This window comes from Streptopelia decaocto, assembly GCF_964273445.1.
Source record: "Streptopelia decaocto genome assembly, chromosome: 13".
Lineage (NCBI taxonomy): Eukaryota > Metazoa > Chordata > Aves > Columbiformes > Columbidae > Streptopelia > Streptopelia decaocto.
Genome location: NC_138668.1, coordinates 33,076 through 51,944, shown reverse-complemented (window position 1 = coordinate 51,944; position 18,869 = coordinate 33,076). Strand labels below are relative to the sequence as shown.

The 18,869-nt window shown below is 54.7% G+C and overlaps 1 protein-coding gene across 1 annotated transcript; it reads left to right on the top strand.

Annotated features, from left to right (window-relative positions):
* Positions 1–13,003: 13,003 nt before the first annotated feature.
* On the top strand, positions 13,004–18,484 carry LOC309445668 (uncharacterized protein; the record flags this gene model as incomplete). Its single annotated transcript, XM_082064671.1, has 8 exons — positions 13,004–13,076; positions 13,425–13,558; positions 14,337–14,456; positions 15,755–15,794; positions 16,038–16,140; positions 17,709–17,859; positions 18,006–18,129; positions 18,228–18,484. Coding segments are annotated over exons 2-8 (817 nt in total), but the record flags the coding sequence as incomplete, so codon positions are not given.
* Between the last annotated feature and the right edge of the window lie 385 nt (positions 18,485–18,869).

Sequence of the window (18,869 nt, the reverse complement as noted above, 5' to 3'; positions counted from 1 at the left end):
CGCACGTGCGCCTTTGGCTGGGAGCTGCTCTGCCCGGAGGCGTGGAGTCCGGGTTGGGTGGACGGAGCTCTAGGGGTGCACGGTTGATCTGTTGACGTGTTAAACTGCGCAGGCCAAGGTGGTGCAGTCATCTGGGATGGAGTAGCCGTGGGCAGGGGAGCGGACTGTCCCTTCCGCAGTGTTTTAGAGACTCAATTAGAGCTTCTGGTGGGATACCTAAACAGAAAGCAGACCTGTGGGATGGTCAAGCTGTTGATGATCATCTGGGTGACTTGTTGAATACCTTGATTTCAGGTGCAGAGGGACAGCTTGGCCTGGAAGAGCGACGGAGGAGGCGAGCCGCGCGCCGTAAGCAGGTGGGTCGGTGCGTGGCGCCAGAGGGAAGCTGTGCCGTGTGGCTCTCGCTGAGCTTGGTTGTTTCTCTGTTTCCTAGGTGTTCCTGCAGACGCTGAAGAGGAACCTGGCGATGCTGGAAGATCCCTGTCAGCGCATGTAGGGTTTTCATCCGTTGAAGATGGATTCGGTCCCTTGGGCCTCTAAAAGCTAAGTGGAGGCTGGGGGGCTGGGAAGGGGCTGGGAACCGCAGGGATGGGGGTAAAGTTCTGGTAAGGGAAAGGGCCATCCAGGAACAGTCCCCTTTGGGCAGGTAAAGGGTCCAGGGAACTTTACCGTGCGACGCCAGCGTGTGCTGGGCAGGGCAGCTCCAGCCTGTCTGCGTTGTGGTGTAGTTCGGGAAGCCTGCCTTGCGCCTGTCAGACGATCCTGGGGTCTCGTTGTGCTCAAGGGGCACAACGTGCATCTCGGGTGCCATCCCGGGATCTGGAATGCCAGTGCCAATTGGCTTGGTGCCGATTGGGTCCTGGATTCTTGTGTCATCAGCCAAAAGTGTGGATGGTGTTTGCATTTCGGATGTTTCCGGTCAGTTGTGATTTATGGTGTTGTTTTGGGCTGCATCATCAGCAGCTCTGCTCTCTACACATCCAGTCTAAGGGACTGGCACTTCAAGATGCTGGGAAGAAGTTCTTAGTCTTGCAGCAGCCTCGTGTGTTTGCGCCAGCGCCGCTGTCTCTGTGTGTTTGCGCCAGCGCCGCTGTCTCTGTGTGTTTGCGCCAGCGCCGCCGTCTCTGTGTGTTTGCGCCAGCGCCGCCGTCTCTGTGTGTTTGCGCCAGCGCCGCCGTCTCATAAGGGGCCGTGATGTTCGGCTCTTATTTTTTTCTGGGGTCGCAGTAGAGGCTCCTCGCCTCACCGCTGCCTCCCTGCAGGTTCTTTTGATTGATGCAGTCTCTGGTTTGGAGTCGTTCTTGTTATAGAGCGTTTTTGGTGCTGTTGATGTGTTGTCGATCATGTTCTGAGGTGCGTCTGTGTGCGCACGTGCGCATTTGGCTGGAGCTGCTCTGCCCGGAGGCGTGGAGTCCGGGTTGGGTGGACGGAGCTCTAGGGGTGCACGGTTGATCTGTGGACGTGTTAAACTGCGCAGGCCAAGGTGGTGCAGTCATCTGGGATGGAGTAGCTGTGGGCAGGGGAGCGGACTGTCCCTTCCGCAGTGTTTTAGAGACTCAATTAGAGCTTCTGGTGGGATTCCTAAACAGAAAGCAGACTTGTGGGATGGTCAAGCTGTTGATGATCATCTGGGTGACTTGTTGAATACCTTGATTTCAGGTGCAGAGGGACAACTTGGCCTGGAAGAGCGATGGAGGAGGCGAGCCGCGTGCCATAAGCAGGTGGGTCGGTGCGTGGCGCCAGAGGGAAGCTGTGCCGTGTGGCTCTCGCTGAGTGTGGTCGTTTCTCTGTTTCCTAGGTGTTCCTGTAGACATTAAAGTGGAACCCGGCGATGCAGGAAGATCCCCGTTAGCACACGTGGCGTTTTCATCCGTTGAAGATGGATTCGGTCCCTTGGCCCTCTGAAAGCTAAGTGGAGGCACGGGTGCTGGGAAGGGGCTGGGAATCACAGGGATGGGGGTAAAGTTCTGGTAAGGGAAAGGGCTGTCCAGGAACAGTCCCCTTTGGGCAGGTAAAGGGACCAGGGAACTTTACCGTGCGACGCCAGCGTGTGCTGGGCAGGGCAGCTCCAGCCTGTCTGCGTTGTGGTGTAGCTCGGGAAGCCTGCCTTGCGCCTGTCAGACGATCCTGGGGTCTCGTTGTGCTCAAGGGGCACAACGTGCATCTCGGGTGCCATCCCGGGATCTGGAATGCCAGTGCCAATTGGCTTGGTGCCAATTGGGTCCTGGATTCTTGTGTCATCAGCCAAAAGTGTGGATGGTGTTTGCATTTCGGATGTTTCCGGTCAGTTGTGATTTGTGGCGTCGTTCTGGGCTGCATCATCACCAGCTCTGCTCTCTACCCATCCAGTCTAAGGGACTGGCACTTCAAGATGCTGGGAAGAAGTTTTTAGTCTTGCAGCAGCCTCGTGTGTTTGCGCCAGCGCCGCCGTCTCCGTGTGTTTGCGCCAGCGCCGCCGTCTCATAAGGGGCCGTGATGTTCGGCTCTTATTTTTTTCTGGGGTTGCAGTAGAGGCTCCTCGCCTCACCGCTGCCTCCCTGCAGGTTCTTTTGATTGATGCAGTCTCTGGTTTGGAGTCGTTCTTGTTATAGAGCGTTTTTGGTGCTGTTGATGTGTTGTCGATCATGTTCTGAGGTGCGTCTGTGTGCGCACGTGCGCATTTGGCTGGAGCTGCTCTGCCCGGAGGCGTGGAGTCCGGGTTGGGTGGACGGTGCTCTAGGGGTGCACGGTTGATCTGTTGACGTGTTAAACTGCGCAGGCCAAGGTGGTGCGGTCATCTGGGATGGAGTAGCTGTGGGCAGGGGAGCGGACTGTCCCTTCCGCAGTGTTTTAGAGACTCAATTAGAGCTTCTGGTGGGATTCCTAAACAGAAAGCAGACCTGTGGGATGGTCAAGCTGTTGATGATCATCTGGGTGACTTGTTGAATACCTTGATTTCAGGTGCAGAGGGACAACCTGGCACAGAAGGGACGACGCAGGAGGCGAGCCGTGCGCCGTAAGCAGGTGGGTTGTTGCGTGTTGTCAGTGGGAATATGTGCCTTGTGCCTTTATACTGCGTGCTCGCTCTGCTTAGTGAGGTTGTGTTTTCTCGTGTTGCTGTAGATGTTCAGGAGGAACCTGGCGATGCTGGAATATCCCCGTCAGCGCACGTGGCGTTTTCATCTGTTGAAGATGGATTCAGTCTCTTGGCCCTCTCAAAGCTAAGTGGAGGCTGGGGGGCTGGGAAGGGGCTGGGAACCGCAGGGAGGGGGGTAAAGTTCTGTTCGGGGCAAGGGCTATCCAGGAACAGTCCCCTTTGGGCAGGTGATGGGCCCGGGGACCTTTCCAGTGCGATGCCAGCGTGTGCCGGGCAGGGCAGCTCCAGCCTGTGTCTGCGTTGTGGTGTAGTTCGGGAAGCCTGCCTTGCGCCTGTCAGATGATCCTGGGGTCTTGTTGCGTTTGAGGGACACGAAAGGCGTCTTGGGTGCCGTCCCGGGATCTGGAATGCCGGTGCTGATTGGCGTAGCGCCAATTGGGTGCTGGTTTTCCCATATCAGCAGCTGAAAGCGTGGCAGGTAATTGTGTTTTGGATGTTTCTGGTCAGTTGGTGTTGTTGAGGGCTGCGTTGGCAGCTCTGCTCTCTACCCATCCAGTCTCAGGGACTGGCACTTCTTCCCAGCATCTTGAAGTTTTTAAGCTGTGCCGCCGTCTCTGTGTGTGTTTGCGCCAGCGCCGCCGTCTCTGTGTGTGTTTGCGCCAGCGCCGCCGTCTCTGTGTGTGTTTGCGCCAGCGCCGCCGTCTCTGTGTGTGTTTGCGCCAGCGCCGCCGTCTCTGTGTGTGTTTGCGCCAGCGCCGCCGTCTCTGTGTGTGTTTGCGCCAGCGCCGCCGTCTCATAAGGGGCCCTGACTTTTAGCTCCTTTGTTTTCTGGGGTCGCAGTGGAGGCTCCTTGCCGCACCAGTGCCTCCCCGCAGGTTATTTTGATCAATGTGTGTCGGGTTTGGAGTCGTTCTCATCATTGGGTGTTGTTGGTGCCGTTGCCATCGTGTGGTCCATAACATGCTGTGGAGCGTCTGTCTGCGCACGTGCGCATTTGGCCGGAGCTGCTCTGCCTGGACACGTGGAGTCCGGGGTGGGTGGGTGGAGGTCTGGGAGTCCCCAGTTAATCTGCTGACGTGTTAAATTGCGTAGGCAGAGGTTGTGCAGTCATGTGGGATGGAGTAGCTGTGGGCAGGGGAGTCGATAGTCCTTTCAGTGGTGTTTTGCAGTTGTTACTAAGAACATTGTTCACTAGTGTTTTCTGTAGTGTGCTGTTTTTTCAGTGATGAAGCGTGTTTTAATGAAATATTTTTTTTTCTTTCCTTTGCAGGTGATCACATTGTCAAATTGGGTCACTTACTTATAAAAAGGCATTTTGTTAGGCTATGTAACACTCAGTTATAGCCTTTTTTGATGGTAACCAAAGCAGCTACAGACTCTGATCAACACTCATGAGATAAGGCCTGCTTTACACCTTTTTGAAGAAATAGGCTTCTTTCAGTGAAAACGCCACAGTCAAGGCTGGAAGGAAGCTCCTACGGACCATAAACAAAATCTACAGCTGTGCGGAGCCAAGTCCGGTCCGAGGTCAGCGCAAAGGATCCACTGAGAAGCAAGAAGACCACAGACTCAGCTATTGCTATTGGCCTGAATCACAGTGTAGAGGGGTGGGTGAATAGTTTGTAAGGGTATCAATACCCAGGGATTTCTATGCTTGGCTGGGACTTAAGCAGAAGCAGCAGCTCCAGTCAGCCTTCCCGACGTACTGTTCTGTTTGGTTAGTTATTTACACGGTTTTTGCCTGAGAGTTTGCCCCAATAGATCAAGGATTTAGACCCCAACCCACCTGTCCCCACGCCCCCGAAGGGAGGTAGGGACATTGAGGTGTAGAGCGATGCAATTCTGAAATTCAGGCTGAGCGATATAAGGAATGAGGTGTACACGTACAATCCTTTGGCTGTATGTAAATATAATATCTTAGGTGTTTCCCCTGTCCCCTGTGAGTCCGGGAGCCAAACCGTAGATCCGCCGCGGGGCTAAGTTCGGATCCAGCCGCACCTAGACTCCCCTCTTGGAGGAGTTTAGAAAGCAAGGGGGTCCATTCGAACCTCACGACTCAAGGGAAAGGCCTCTCTCTAGCCTTTGGCATCTCCCGTCCATGTAGAAATCAATCTGAATGAAGTTCCAGCCGATTTTGATCGGCATATTTTGTCCACTTAGCAAGCAATAGCGTCCCTCACCATCACATTCCACGACGTCACGATCGGGAAGCTGTGGAAGAATAGGTCACCGTGGTCAAGAGCTATATGAAGGATGGCAAGGGAATTAAGTGCAAACTGTTTTCCTCTCCTGACAATTAGCTCGAGGCAGGTACTTAAAAGGGTCGGTGCGGTAGATGACGTGCAGCACGTTGGGATAGCGTGAAACCTCGAGCGAATGTAGCTCGGGGTTTTAGGTTTTTTTTCCTTGGACGGGTTAGGGCGTCGGGTTAGGGCGTCGGGTTAGGGCGTCGGGTTAGGGCGTCGGGTTAGGGCGTCGGGTTAGGGCGTCGGGTTAGGGCGTCGGGTTAGGGCGTCGGGTTAGGGCGTCGGGTTAGGGCGTCGGGTTAGGGCGTCGGGTTAGGGCGTCGGGTTAGGGCGTCGGGTTAGGGCGTCGGGTTAGGGCGTCGGGTTAGGGCGTCGGGGCTGCCGCGGCGGGTCTCAGTGTCGCCGCCCTGTGGCGAATCTCGGGTACTGCAGCGCATGGCCAGGGGACAGAGACGCTGCTTGACCCGAAGCAGTCAGAGGTGCCAGATGAGAAACACAAGCACTCAGAGGTGCCAAATAAGAAAGAAACGTCAGAACCAGCAGGAGCTGCGGCTTCAGAGCTCTGTCAGCGTTGATCTTATGACTCTGATTTTGATGCGAGCCATTTTGACTTACATTATGCTACAGTGTTCTGTTTGGCACTGCTAGTGGGTAACAAATAATTGTGCTGTACCACAACACGAGGTGATAATATTTCGTAGATTTGTACTGCCAAAGAATTTGCAAGTATATTGCAAAGGGGGGAATTCAAGAGAAGCTGCCAAATTAATGTATAGTGTGATGAAGTTACAAAAGACAAGCCTGTCATCAGGCAGTTGACATAAGAAATGCTTTCTGGAAACGTGCAAAACGAGGGGCTATGTTTCAAGAACTCTCCTGTGGAATTGCTGTGTTTCAGGGGGAGCTGTGACCGCCCCATGCTCAGCAGACCCCCAGCCCCGGTGGGGGGAGCAGCGCCGGAGCGGGAGACGCGGCACCGTCGTCCGTCCCCAGCGTGCCGGGGGGCGGCTGCCGGCCTGTGGGACGTGGCTGCGGCTGTTCGGGGTGCTGCCCCCCCGGGTTTGGGAGCTCTGGTATGTACGTATGTGAATGGCATTTTAAAGTGAGCTGCCCAGTGGGGCTGTTTTCCTTTTCTAACTTTTGTTTTTTGGAGTGAATCAATGGGGGAACTCGGGGGATGACGATGATGTTACCGGAGGAGCAGGCCAGCGAGAGCTGGGGGCTCACAGCCCCAAAATGCCTGAAGAATCAGGGTGTTCAGTGGCACTGTGAGGAGGAGAAATTTCTCCCTGTCCACTGCAGGGAAAACAGAACAATCCCCCACCAAAGCTGTCCTAGAGAAATACTTGCTGTTTGTCATTCAGGCTCTAGAACGGCCCAGTGTCCTGTTAAAGGTTGCGGTGGTGCGGGTCAGGGATCCCCAGGCTGTGCCGGGACCACAGGACGGCTGCTGGCGGAACCAAAGTCCAGGACAACTTCTCGGAGGTAAGAACCTTTCGATTTGTTCTCCTCAGGACACGTCCCTTTGCCTCTGTCCCCCTCACAAGCTTACTCGCCCCCTGGTTCCCTCAGAAACCCATTTCCTTCCAGCTCCTCTGCGATGACCCTGCCTGCCTTTGGGTCCCTGCAGGCTCTTTGGTGGCATGACGGTGCCCGTTTGACCTCTTGCCCCATTAAATTCCCCTCTTTTCTCTCTTCCCCTCAAAACTTCCCCATTTGCTCTTGACACATCCCAGAGGCCTCATTTTTGCCCTCTTGTCTCCTCTCAGGACCCCCCATCTGTTGGCCCCTGTCGAGGGTTTAGATTGCGGGGTGACAGTAAAACCCTGGCAGGTGTATTGTTAACCCCCTCTCCCCCCCACTTCCCCCTTTTGCCCCTCCCTCTCCCCCCGTCCCACTCAGGACAGGCGATCGGGAGGGGGAGAAGGACAGAGAGGAGAGAGCTGGAAATATTAACAATGTTTTACTAATGCTACTGATAAGAATAGGGAAAATAATACAAAATATACAAAACCAATCTTGAATGTCTCAGCACCTGCAGAGCCGGCACCCGAAGTGTGGTGAGCCGGCACCCAGCCACGGGGTTGGTTGGGCGCGTCGTTGGCGGAGCCGGCACCGACGATCTCTGGACGCGTCGAGGCGCTGCGGTGGGTTTTCCTGGAAATTCCAAGGCCCTGGTGTTTTGTGATTGTAACTACTTACTTACTGTAAGACATTTAGAATGAAAACGTAAATAAGAGTAACCAGAAGAGTCTTTGGGAGTAAATAATGCCTGTCATCTCCTCTAGCTGTTACTCAAAACTCTGCAGACAGTAATTATCTCCAATTGATGTAGTAAAATTTAAAAGAGTGGAATATAAATAGTGGAGCACTAATTGGAAGTAATACCTGTGGAGAAAAAATCTCTAGTTTATAATAAAAAATAATGTGTGCTAGTTAATCCGGCTGGTAGTAATGTAATGATAAAAATGTTAAAGTGTAAATAAATGAAATTATTTAGGCGCGAGCAATAATCTATTTAATTTCAGCTATTACTTCTTGGTGAACTAGGCAGCAGTTATTCCCAATCTGAATCCTAGTTTAAAAACCACGTTGTTTGGAATTCCTTTGAAATGGTAAAGGCAGAAAACTAATGTGGAGTCATTGGTAGCTCCATTTGCACAACCGTTATGAAATAAACTGCAGGCACGAATGACTGCATAGGAAACAAAGTAAGGAAGCTTTAGATTTTAAACAGCATTGGAAAGTAATCGGGAGTGTTTAGTATTTAAATTATAACAGAGCCATGAGATTGGAGGCAACAACGCTCAGACCCAAACGGAGTCAAAACGTTACTTTTTTTTTTTTTTTTTAAAGAGAAGTAAAAAGGAACCACTAAATAGCGGCTGTTTCTAAATGGTGAGGATTCAGAATGGACCAATGAGATGGCTCGGGAGGGCTGGAGGGGCGGAGCGCTGATAGGCGGGGAGAATGGCAATTGATGTTCGTAGGCAGCCAATCAGGTTGCCGGAGGGGCGGGCTTGGGCTGTCCGTACTGCGCATGCCCAAAGTGCGCAGTCCTCAGTCAGGTCCGACGTGAGGCGGGCACCTGAGCGCGGACCGCGGAAGGCGCATCCAATAGGAGGACGGCGCGGTGGGGTGGAAAGCAGCCAATCAGAGTGCGCCGACTCAATCCCGTTTGAACAGCTGCCTGTCTGGCAAACGCTTCCGTGGTGTCTCGGGGCGAGGGGGGGGAGGCTGTGGAGCGCTCATTTTGGCCTCTCCGTCCCGTTTGCCTCGCTCTCCCTCTCTCTGTGTCACCTCGTCTGGCTCCCTGTCACTGTCTTTCTCTGATAAGTTGACCTGCTCTTTGCCCTCCTTTTTTGTGGAATCACAGGCTCATTCTGCTTGGAAAAGACACGTGCCATTTTAAATTTGGGGTTGACTTCTAGGGGTTTTTTTCCCCATTAGTGTAAATCGATGGCACGTTGTCCTGCGGCTCAATCCCCGTTCTGTTCTGTGGAGTCTTCAATTTAGGAGGTTCAGGTAAGAAAGTTTGTCCTTCCAGAAAAGGAACAGTTAGTGGTAGGACTGAGAGAGGCTTTGAAGTGCACGATCAGAATTGAAGCCAGATTGCACTTGCCGTTGCTGCTGTCCGTCTTGTCTCTCACTGGTTTCCCCACGGCTCCCTAGTGTTTGGGCATGTTTTTTCCGCAAGGAGAGGCCGTGCGGGTGAGGATTGAGAGGATTCGGAGCGGGCCAATCAGATGGCGCGGGAGGGCTGGAGGGGCGGAGCGCTGGTTGGCTGCCTAGGCACGTCAGTTGCCACTCTGTCCGCCTATCAGGTTGCTGGAGGGGCGGGCGTTGAGTGCTCCGTAATGCGCATGCCCCAAAGAGCTAGCGCTGATAGGCGGAGAACATGGTGATTGGCGTGCAGCCGGCAGCCAATGATGTTGCCGAAGAGGCGGGCGTTGCTGTCTCCCTACTGCGCATGCCCCAATAGCGAGCGCTGATAGGCGGCGAGAGAGGTGATTGACGTGTCCTAGGCAGCCAACCGGGACGCGGCAAGGGGCGGGTGCTGCGGTATCCCTACTGCGCATGTCCAAGCCGCGAGCGCCTCGGTTTGGGGCAGGGGGGGGTAACCGGGAGCGAACGGGAACGGGGGTCGGGGCTGCTGCGGAGCGCTCGCTGCGGCCGGCGGGGTCGGTGCCCGCGGAGCCCGGCGGGACGGCGGGAGAGCGTGAGGGGAACGGAGCGGCGAGAGACGCGGCAGGTGAGTGCAGCCACGGCCACGGGGACCGTGCCGCTGGAACGGGGGGAGCGGGAGGGCTCCGTTTCCCCCCCGCCCTTACGGCCGAGCTGGCGAAGCTGGTGGACGGCGTGCGACCCCGAGGGCAGGTGCGCTGAAGGCTTGCGGTCTGGAGCCGCGTCTCCCTCCGGCGCAGCGCCCGTGCCCGGTCCGGCAGTCCCTCCGGGAGCGGCGCAGCCCCCGTTAGTGGGGGCACGTTTGAAAGCGGAGCTGAGGCGCGGTTGCAGGCTCGGTGGTGGGGCGCCGCTTCGGCGGGAGCTCGGGGCGAGGCGCGGCGGGTTCCGTGTCCTGTAGGCGCGGCTTTCGTGCCGCGGCTCTCCGTGTGCTTTTTTGTTTTGTTGCCTTTGTTTTTTGGGGTTTTTTTTTTCGGGATTCCCGCGACACCCGGCGCGACCGCTCGCCCGGGGCTGCCGCGGCGGGTCTCAGTGTCGCCGCCCTGTGGCGAAACTCGGGTACTGCAGCGCACGGCCAGGGGGCAGAGACGCTGCTTGACCCGAAGCAGCCAGCGGTGCCAGATAAGAAACACAAGCACTCAAAAGTGCCAGATAAGAAACAACCGTCAGAACCGGCAGGAGCTGCGGCTTCAGAGCTCCATCAGCGTTGATCTTATGAGTCTGATGTTGATGCTAGTCATTTTGACTTACATTATGCTACAGTGTTCTGTTTGGCACTGCTAGTGGGTAACAAATAATTGTGCTGTACCACAGCACGAGATGATAATATTTTATAGATTTATACTGTCAAAGAATTTGCAAGTATATTGCAAAGGGGGGAATTCAAGAGAAGCTGCCAAGTTAGCGTATGCTGTGATGAAGTTATACAACTCATACCCTCATTAACCAGTTGATGTGAGGTAAAATGCTTTCTGACCCCCTGCACGCTGAGGGGATATTTTTCACCTTTTAGATCCTTCTGCATGACAAGAGGGAGACAGAAGATTAAATAACACGTTGTTTAGAAGCAGAGTGCTTAGTTTCTATTTAACTAATAGGTGTATTGTCAGTGTATTGGCCAGCGTGCCGCAGAGGAGCAGGAGGCGCCAGCCGGCCGGGGGCAGATGCCGGGTGCGTCCCCAGCTCGCCAGAGCTCCCCGTGAGCCTCCTCCCGCGGCCCCGCTCGCCCCGTGCAGCCGCCCCCAGCTGCGGCAGCTCCTGCGAACCCGTCCCGTGTTCCTGGGCCGCTCGCGAGCCCCATGGCCAGAGGCCACGCTGAGGATGCAGCCGTTCGCTGCCACCCCGGGGATGCCGTCGGCTGCGCCCGCCTCGGGCTGGCGAGGCTCGTCTGGCAGCGCGTCGGGAAAAGCGACGAGGGAGCGCGTCCCGTCCATGGACGGGTGCTGCCGCGGCTGGAGCCGGAGAGGTAAAGAGGAAGAAATGCGGGGCCGTCGGCCCGACGTCTGCTTCCTGCGGCGGGCAAGAGAGGGAGCCCCTCTCTCCGGGTGACGAAGGGTCCCTCTGCGTGGCGTGCAGCGGGCCAGGCCGTCAACGTGCGCGGCAGGTCCGTGCGCGTATCCTGGAGCGGGACGGCTGCGTGGCGAGCGAGCCAGCGAGGCTCCGTGTCCCCGAAGCCTCGTCTCGTAGGAGCCCTGACACCCCACCGTGTTCTCCTAGGCTGAGGACGGCCGAGCGCCCCGAGGGAGGAGAGGAGGGGACAGGAGCGTCTGAGCTGTTAGAAGCCTCCTGGCAGCCACCGAAAGCGAGAGCTGCTGTGAGTCCCTGGCCCTCGGGCCTCGTCCCCAGCTTCCGTGTCCTGGTGCCTCCCTGCCCCTCCGTCTCCTTTTTCCCCACGCTTTCTCTGGCCCGTTCTTGTCCCCGCTGTTCTCTTGTCCCCGCTGCGCTCTCGTGTGCGTGTCCGTCCCCCCGCTGCGCTCTCGTGTGCGTCCGTCCCCCCCCTGCGCTCTCTTGTGCGTCCGTCCCCTCGCTGCGCTCTCATCCGTGTGCGTGTCCCCCCGCTGCGCTCTCGTCTGTCCCCCCGCTGCGCTCTCGTCTGTGTGTCCCCGCGCTCTTCTCTTCTTCTCTGTGTCTGTACGTGCTGCTCTGTCCCCCGACCTTCCTGTCTTTCTCTTTCCTTCCTCCCTCCCTTCGTCTGCTCTCTTTGTGCCTTTGTCGTGCTCAGCGTTGCTGGCGTTCTTCATTCTGTACGGCGCTGTTCCCGTCCTCGTTCCTGTTCTGAGCCTTCGTGCTGCCCCCCGCCCCGTTTTTCTCTTTTTTTGTTGTTTTTTCCCTGCCCTCCGTCTCTCCGCGGGGCTCCTCATTCCTGTCTTTCTTCCTCCAGCCCCCTGTGCTCCCCGTGGTCTCTCTCGCTCTGCCATCGGTTTTGCCTGTTGCTCTCCCTCTTGCTTCCCGTTGATAGGAGGAACAAAAATCTTTTAGAAAGCCCTCGGCATAAGGTAGCAAGACCAGGCCTAACGTAACAGAAACCTAACAGAGAAAAACTGGCTCTACAGGGACTGGAGGTGGCGCAAAGCGGGATGTCCTTGGCTCGCAGGCTGGGAAAATGGAACGTTCCACAGAATGGAGAAGGAGCTACTTGAGTAGCAGCACAAAATGACAGTGGGCGTGCTCAAGAAATGAGGTCGAGAAGCCGACACCGGGGCGGGGGGGCACCGGGGACCGCTGGAGACCCTTGGTGGACACGCTGGCACACCAAGGAGGGACTGCCAGCGAAGGGTGGGGTTATGGAAAGAGCTTCCGTTTAATGCATTAACTAAGCGCTGGGAGCAAATGAATATCCAATAGGTAGATGTAATCAATACCAAGAAGCGTGAGTCACACGCACGCTCGATTACGGGGCGATCCTTGAGCGTGCGGTGCGCTGTATTGAAATTGCCTGCCGTTTAACACTTTCAGAACAGTGTTAAGGAGTCTTTTTTGCCGACGTTTTGGTATCTCCCCGCGTCCCGTGGTTTCTCGCTGCGTCCCCGTGTCCCGCTCCCTGCCCGTGGCCGCGTTCCTCTCTGTCCCATTGACCGTGCCGGGCTTTTTCCCCCCGTCTCCGCCCCGCCGCGCCGATTTGTTTCTTCCTCTGCCCTGTTCCTCGGTGCTCTTCCGGCCTCTTTTCCTCTGTCCCCCCCGCTGCTGTGTTCTCTGCCTTGTTTTTTCAGATACCTGTCCCTGTTTTCTCTTCTCGCTTGTGAAGAGAAGCTGCCAGGGGGCAGAGACGCTGTGTGACCCGCGGGGTTCGCAGTCAGGTCTCCGCGTGTCAGCGTCCGTCCCCCCGACGGGGGTCAGGTCCCCGTTTGTGTGCAAACAACATCCCTCTCTCGGTGCCTCCTTAGAACGTTTAATGACGTAAATATTGCTACTGCTAACGTTGTCGGTGCAGCTTCTTTCCTCAGTGGATCCGTCTTGCAGTCGGTGGCCCACGAATGCTCGGCAACAGCAGGAGCGGATCGAAAGGACCGGCCGCTGGAGGATGCCGAAGACTCCCGGGTCACCGATGGAAGCAGCTTTGCGTAAAGCAAGGGGTACGTGAAGCCGGGCGTGCGGGGACGGCTGCCCAGCAGGTAATGGGAGCTGAACCTTTACCTCCAGGGACTTCTGCCCAGAAAGCTGAAGAACTTGCTCTCCCGCGAGAGAGCGAAGGGGGGTATCGATATTGGCCGGCACGAACAGCTCCCTGCTCAGGCTGGCCAGCAGCATTGCCGTGCCGGGGGGCAGCTGCCGGCCTGCGGGCCGGGGGCTGCGGCTGTTTGGGGCGCTGCCTCCGCTTTGTTTTCCTAGGGGAGCCCTCCCACTTTTGGGGGGTGGTGGTACGTGCACGTGTAAATGACACAATGTTCCCAGCTGCTTTGTTCTCTGCCTTGTTTTTTCAGGTGCCTGTCCCTGTGTTCTCTTCTCGCTTTTGAAGAGAAGCTGCCAAGTTAACGTATGCTGCGATGAAGTTATAGAAGATGTAGCCCTCATGAACCGGTTGACGTGAGGGAAATGCTTTCTGAGCGCCTGCACGGTGAGGGGACACTTTTCGCCTTTTAGATCCTTCTGCATGAGAGGAGGGAGACAGAAGATTAAATAACACGTTGTTTAGAAGCTGAGAGCTTAGTTTATATTTAACTAATAATTAACAGATGTGTTGTCAGCCAGAAACTAAACGGTTATAACTAACCTCATCCAATGCAGTACAGCACGCGGCTTAGCAGCGCCGCTGACTCTGCCGTCCCGTTTCTTTCCCCGTGTCAGGCGGCGAGGCGGCCGGAGGACCCGCTCTGTGCGGCCGCAGGACCCGTGGAGTCGAGGACTCTCTCGGCGCGCCCCGGGGATTTCTCTGGAGAGACTCCTGGTCTCGGTCGGGTCGCCGCGGGGACGCGCGAGGACGGGTGAGGAGTCTTTCTTTGCGGAGAGCTGGGGCCGGGCTTTTGGTACCGGTTGTTGCGGTGCTCCGTTGCGGTGTAAAGCCGGCTCTGTATGTAGCGGTGAGGCGTGCCGTAGTTCGGTTTAATTCTTGGATAGGCCTTGGTTCTGACCGTGCACTGGAACGGCAAAAACTACAGCTTTTCCTTTTTCCAGGTTCAGAGCCCGTGCCTCATTTGGTTATATCTGTAAACATTCAACATCTTAGCACGAATCACAAGTGCATTTTTGACAGTTGCCACGTTTTCTTTTTATCCTCTTGATTCGTGCTTTGGCCTCAAAGTTAGCTAGTACTTGCCTAGCGGCGGCCAGGTCCAGTTTGGTGTTATCTTTGAAAATCATCAATTTATACCCTGTTCCTTTTGTTGCCATTTCAGGATCTATAGGCACGGCTGAGATTTGCATGGCTTGGCGTACTGAATGTATTAACCGAATAAAGCATGGGATCATACACGGTACAAACAGCTCCCCCAAAGAAGTGATCCCACCAATGGCCGGTAAGTATAGAATTCCATTTCTGTACTGGGACACGCGCAGTCGTTTTATCTCCTCTGCTGTTTTCGTTATAGCTTCCCCATTACCATCTCTTTCTAAACAACACTCAGAAGTATTCCATTTCCCACAGACACCCCCTTCTTCAGCTAAAAGATAATCTAAGGCTACCCGATTTTGGTCCACTGCAGCCCTGGTCTGAGACAATTGTCTCGCTATGAGATTCAGTGCCTCAGCTGTCCGGTTGCTTATTATTTCAACCACTGCTTGCAACCGGATAATTCGGTTTAGCATGTATATTGGGGTACGGTATCCCCAGCTTCCATCTTGGGCCCAGGTGGCTGGATCACAGTATTCAATTATCCTTTCCGCAGGCCATTCATCATCTTTCCAAGTTTGCGTTCCTCCTATGGGGACATTTGTTAAACCCCTCTTCTCTCTCTTTAAAGTTTCGTGCAGAGGTTTCCCCAGATGACTCCCTTTTTCCTTTGGGAAAAAGAAAAATGCTGGTTGAATTATCCCTATTGTACAAGACCCTCTCCATTTAGGCATTAACTCGTTCTAAGCTCTATTCCCACATATCCAAAATAATCCATCGGGGGCTTTCCACGGTTCGTTGACATCAGTAGAGGCAGGATTCTGCCAAGATCCCCTTAAATCCCCCATTTCCTCCAAGGGGTTTGCTTTGCTTCGATTCTTCCAGCATGTCGTTTCATTTCCCAGGCTACAATTTCGAGACCAATATCCATTAGGTGGACCTGGCCACCGGGTGGGAGGAATAGAGGCATTTGATGAATTTGCCCGTAACACTAACTTACAAGGGGTTTGTCCAGCGTATTCAGTGAAATCCAGTTTACCATCATCCCTTGACAGGCATATCTGCCCTATTATTAAGTGACTTAATAGCCATCCTTCTGGTCTTTTTTCTCGAGTTACGTGAGTTCTGTTCCATCCCAGTAATCCTTCTGGGCTTACACTCTTTCCTCTCCAAGGCCACCGTTCTGCCATTGGAGACCCCCCACATATCCAGCATGATGTGACGTTTAATTCCCGGGCTCTCTTTTCCATGAGATCTATAAACAGGTTTTTCCCTACTGTTGGTAATTGTAATCCCTTGTCTTTTTTCCTTATTTCTTCATACCGATCGCTATTTTTCGGTACCAATTTTGTTTCTCTTGCCTTCTTTTCAATTCCTGAGTGGCACTCTTAACTAACTCCTCCTTATACTGATCTTGCACCCCCCCTCCATCTGAACAGCCGCACATACCAGCTTGTGTAAAACAGATACTCTGTTCTCCCCTAGGGCAGGAGACAGAGCCCACACCGAGTCCACCTTTCCCTAGGTGAGTTGCTACCCGTAACTTCTGCCCTTGGATTTCACATTTTTCCAATTTTGTTCTGTCATAACACCCAGAATTAACATGAGTGTGATAACTGAGAACATCCTGTGTCAGTCGTCCTATTCTCACGCGCTCATAGCATTTGGTACAGGGATTGGCCAGGCTAAGTTGGGAACAGTAAGTCCCCACTCCTAGCAAGAGGATCAGGTCCAGGTTTCTACACCCTCTGCCTCTCTGGCCGACCAGGTTGCAGCCGGCAGCCGAGTTCGTCATCTTCTCGGCAGCAAGGGCGGCGCGGAGTCGAGGACGTTCTCGGCGCGCCCCAGGGATTTCTCTGGAGGTGGCTCCGGTATGTACGTATGGAAATGGCATTTTAAAGTAATGAGCTGCCCGCTGGGGCTGTTTTCCTTTTCTAACTTTTTTTTTGGAGTGAATCAATGGGGGGACTCGGGGGATGACGATGATGTTACCGGAGGAGCAGGCCAGCGAGAGCTGGGGGCTCACAGCCCCAAAATGCCTGAAGAATCACGGGCAGGGTGTTCAGTGGTAGTGTGAGGAGGAGAAATTTCTCCCTGTCCGCTGCAGGGAAAACAGAACAATCCCCCATCAAAGCTGTCCTAGAGAAATACTTGCTGTTTGTCATTCAGGCTCTAGAACGGCCCAGTGTCCTGTTAAAGGTTGCGGTGGTGCAGGTCAGGGATCCCCAGGCTGTGCCGGGCCCACAGGACGGCTGCTGGCGGAACCAAAGTCCAGGACAACTTCTCAGAGGTAAGAACCTTTCGATTTGTTCTCCTCAGGGCACATCCCTTTGCCTCTGGACCCTTCACCAGCTTACTCGCCTAATGTTGCCATAAGCAGAAGGGACGAAAAAGGGCAAAGAGGACGAGATCCTCATGATCTCCCACTTTTATATGAAGTATTCACGTGAATGGGATGTTATACACAGTTGGCCAGTTTCTCGGTCACCTGTTTCTTGTTGCCCCTCTTGCAAGATGTGAATCTGTCCTTAGCAACAAGTTAGCATTCCATTACTCTGTTTACCACAACACGTATCTGGTTCTCCAGGAAAATGCAGCTAATATGAAGCTTTAGCTGACAGGCAAATTCACTAAAAGAGAAACTTGGTTTTTAACAAAGCCAGGACAGCCCCCCACCGTGAGGGGCATGTTTTTTTCCCCCAGGAGTTCAGGAGGGGGGGACCCAGGAGTTCAGGAGGGGGGGACCCAGGAGTTCAGGAGGGGGGGACCCAGGAGTTCAGAGGGGGGGGACCCAGGAGGTCAGGGGGGGGTCCCAGGAGTTCAGGGGGGGGTCCCAGGAGTTCAGGGGGGGGTCCCAGGAGTTCAGGGGGGGGTCCCAGGAGTTCAGGGGGGGACCCAGGAGTTCAGGGGGGGACCCAGGAGTTCTGGGGGGACAGAAACCATGCACAAATGAGATTTGTGCCGCGGCGGGTCTCAGTGTCGCCGTCCTGTGGACAAAGCGCGGTGCTGCACCCGGCCGCCCCAATGCGGTGCCGCGGCGCGCCTCACTGCTGGCACCCTGTGGCGAAACTCGGGTACTGCAGCGCACGGCTGACAGGCAAATTCACTAAAAGAGAAACTTGTTTTTTACCAAAACCAGGACAGCCCCCCACCGCGATCCCCTCAGAACTCCTCTGATTCCCATCTGCTCCTCTCAGGACAGCTGAGCTTGTCTTTTGTGACCCTGAGAGCCCCCATTTACCTTCTTTTACCTACCTTTGTTGTTGTTCCCAGCCTATCCTGGTGTTTTCCATCCTTCGGGACTTCCTTGTTACTGTTGTGAGAGTCAGAGAGAAAATGAGGAGTCTCTGTGACTTACAACTGTCATTGTTGGTCTGTAGTGTTTTAGAGACGGATTCTTGCAGGATTGATTTCTGGTTTGTCCTTCCCTCCTCCCCAGAACGCGGCGCTGGTGCGAGTTCCCCAGTACACGTGTATGTGTCCAGCCGGTCCGTCTGGGGGCGAGCGCGTCAGGGTGGGCAGACGGCTGAACGGACGCGCTGTCAGCGACTGCCGGACGAGCTGGGACTTCTTCGACCGTGTCCAGCCTTGTGCGTGTGGTTTGTTTTCACTTGCAGGCTGAAACAGCAGTTTCCTTAACGAAAAACACCCCAGCATGTCCCCCAACCCCCAACAAAAATAACGCCAGAACTGCCACCGAAAAAAACACAGGGAGTTTTTAAAAAAATTCCTTTAGCTTTCTCCCCCCGCCCTGCTGCGTTTAGTGCAGTGAGTGACCGTGAGGAGCTGGCTGTGGATCTGGCTGTTGAAGGGTGTGTGAAGGAGGAGGAGATGTGTGTAGAGCAGGACTGGTTGTGGAGGTGAGTGTAACTGGTTTGGGTGTGGGGTTGTAAATTCTTTTTGGAGGCTTCCTAGTTTCTGGTGTCACCTGCGGGGTGAAGTGTGATTCTGTGCGCAGGTTTGAAAGGTGCAACGTGCAGAGCTCCCTCATTTGCCACCAGATCTCCAAGTCACAGAGCCAACGTTGCCGTGCAGCTGCCAAGGACAGCGCGTGTCCCGTGCAGAACAACATCCTTTGTGCTCCGTGTGCGTGTTCCTCCTTTGAAATGAAGTTGCGCTGCCCGGTGTTTCCCGTTCCGTGCGGTACCTGCCGGGCTGAGTCTCCTTCCCCCGCTCCGGTCGGTTCCGTCGCGCTGCCGCAGCCTTGGCAGCACGGTGGGGCTGGTTGGACGCGTCGTTGGCGGAGCCGGCACCGACGATCTCTGGACGCGTCGAGGCGCTGCGGTGGGTTTTCCTGGAAATTCCAAGGCCCTGGTGTTTTATGATTGTAACTACTTACTTACTGTAAGGCATTTAGAATGAAAACGTAAATAAGAGTAACCAGAAGAGTCTTTGGGAGTAAATGATGCCTGTCATCTCCTCTAGCTGTTACTCAAAACTCTGCAGACAGTAATTATCTCCAGTTGATGTAGTAAAATTTAAAAGAGTGGAATATAAATACTGGAGCACTAATTGGAAGTAATACCTGTGGAGAAAAAATCTCTAGTTTATAATAAAAAAATAATGTGTGCTAGTTAATCCGGCTGGTAGTAATGTAGTG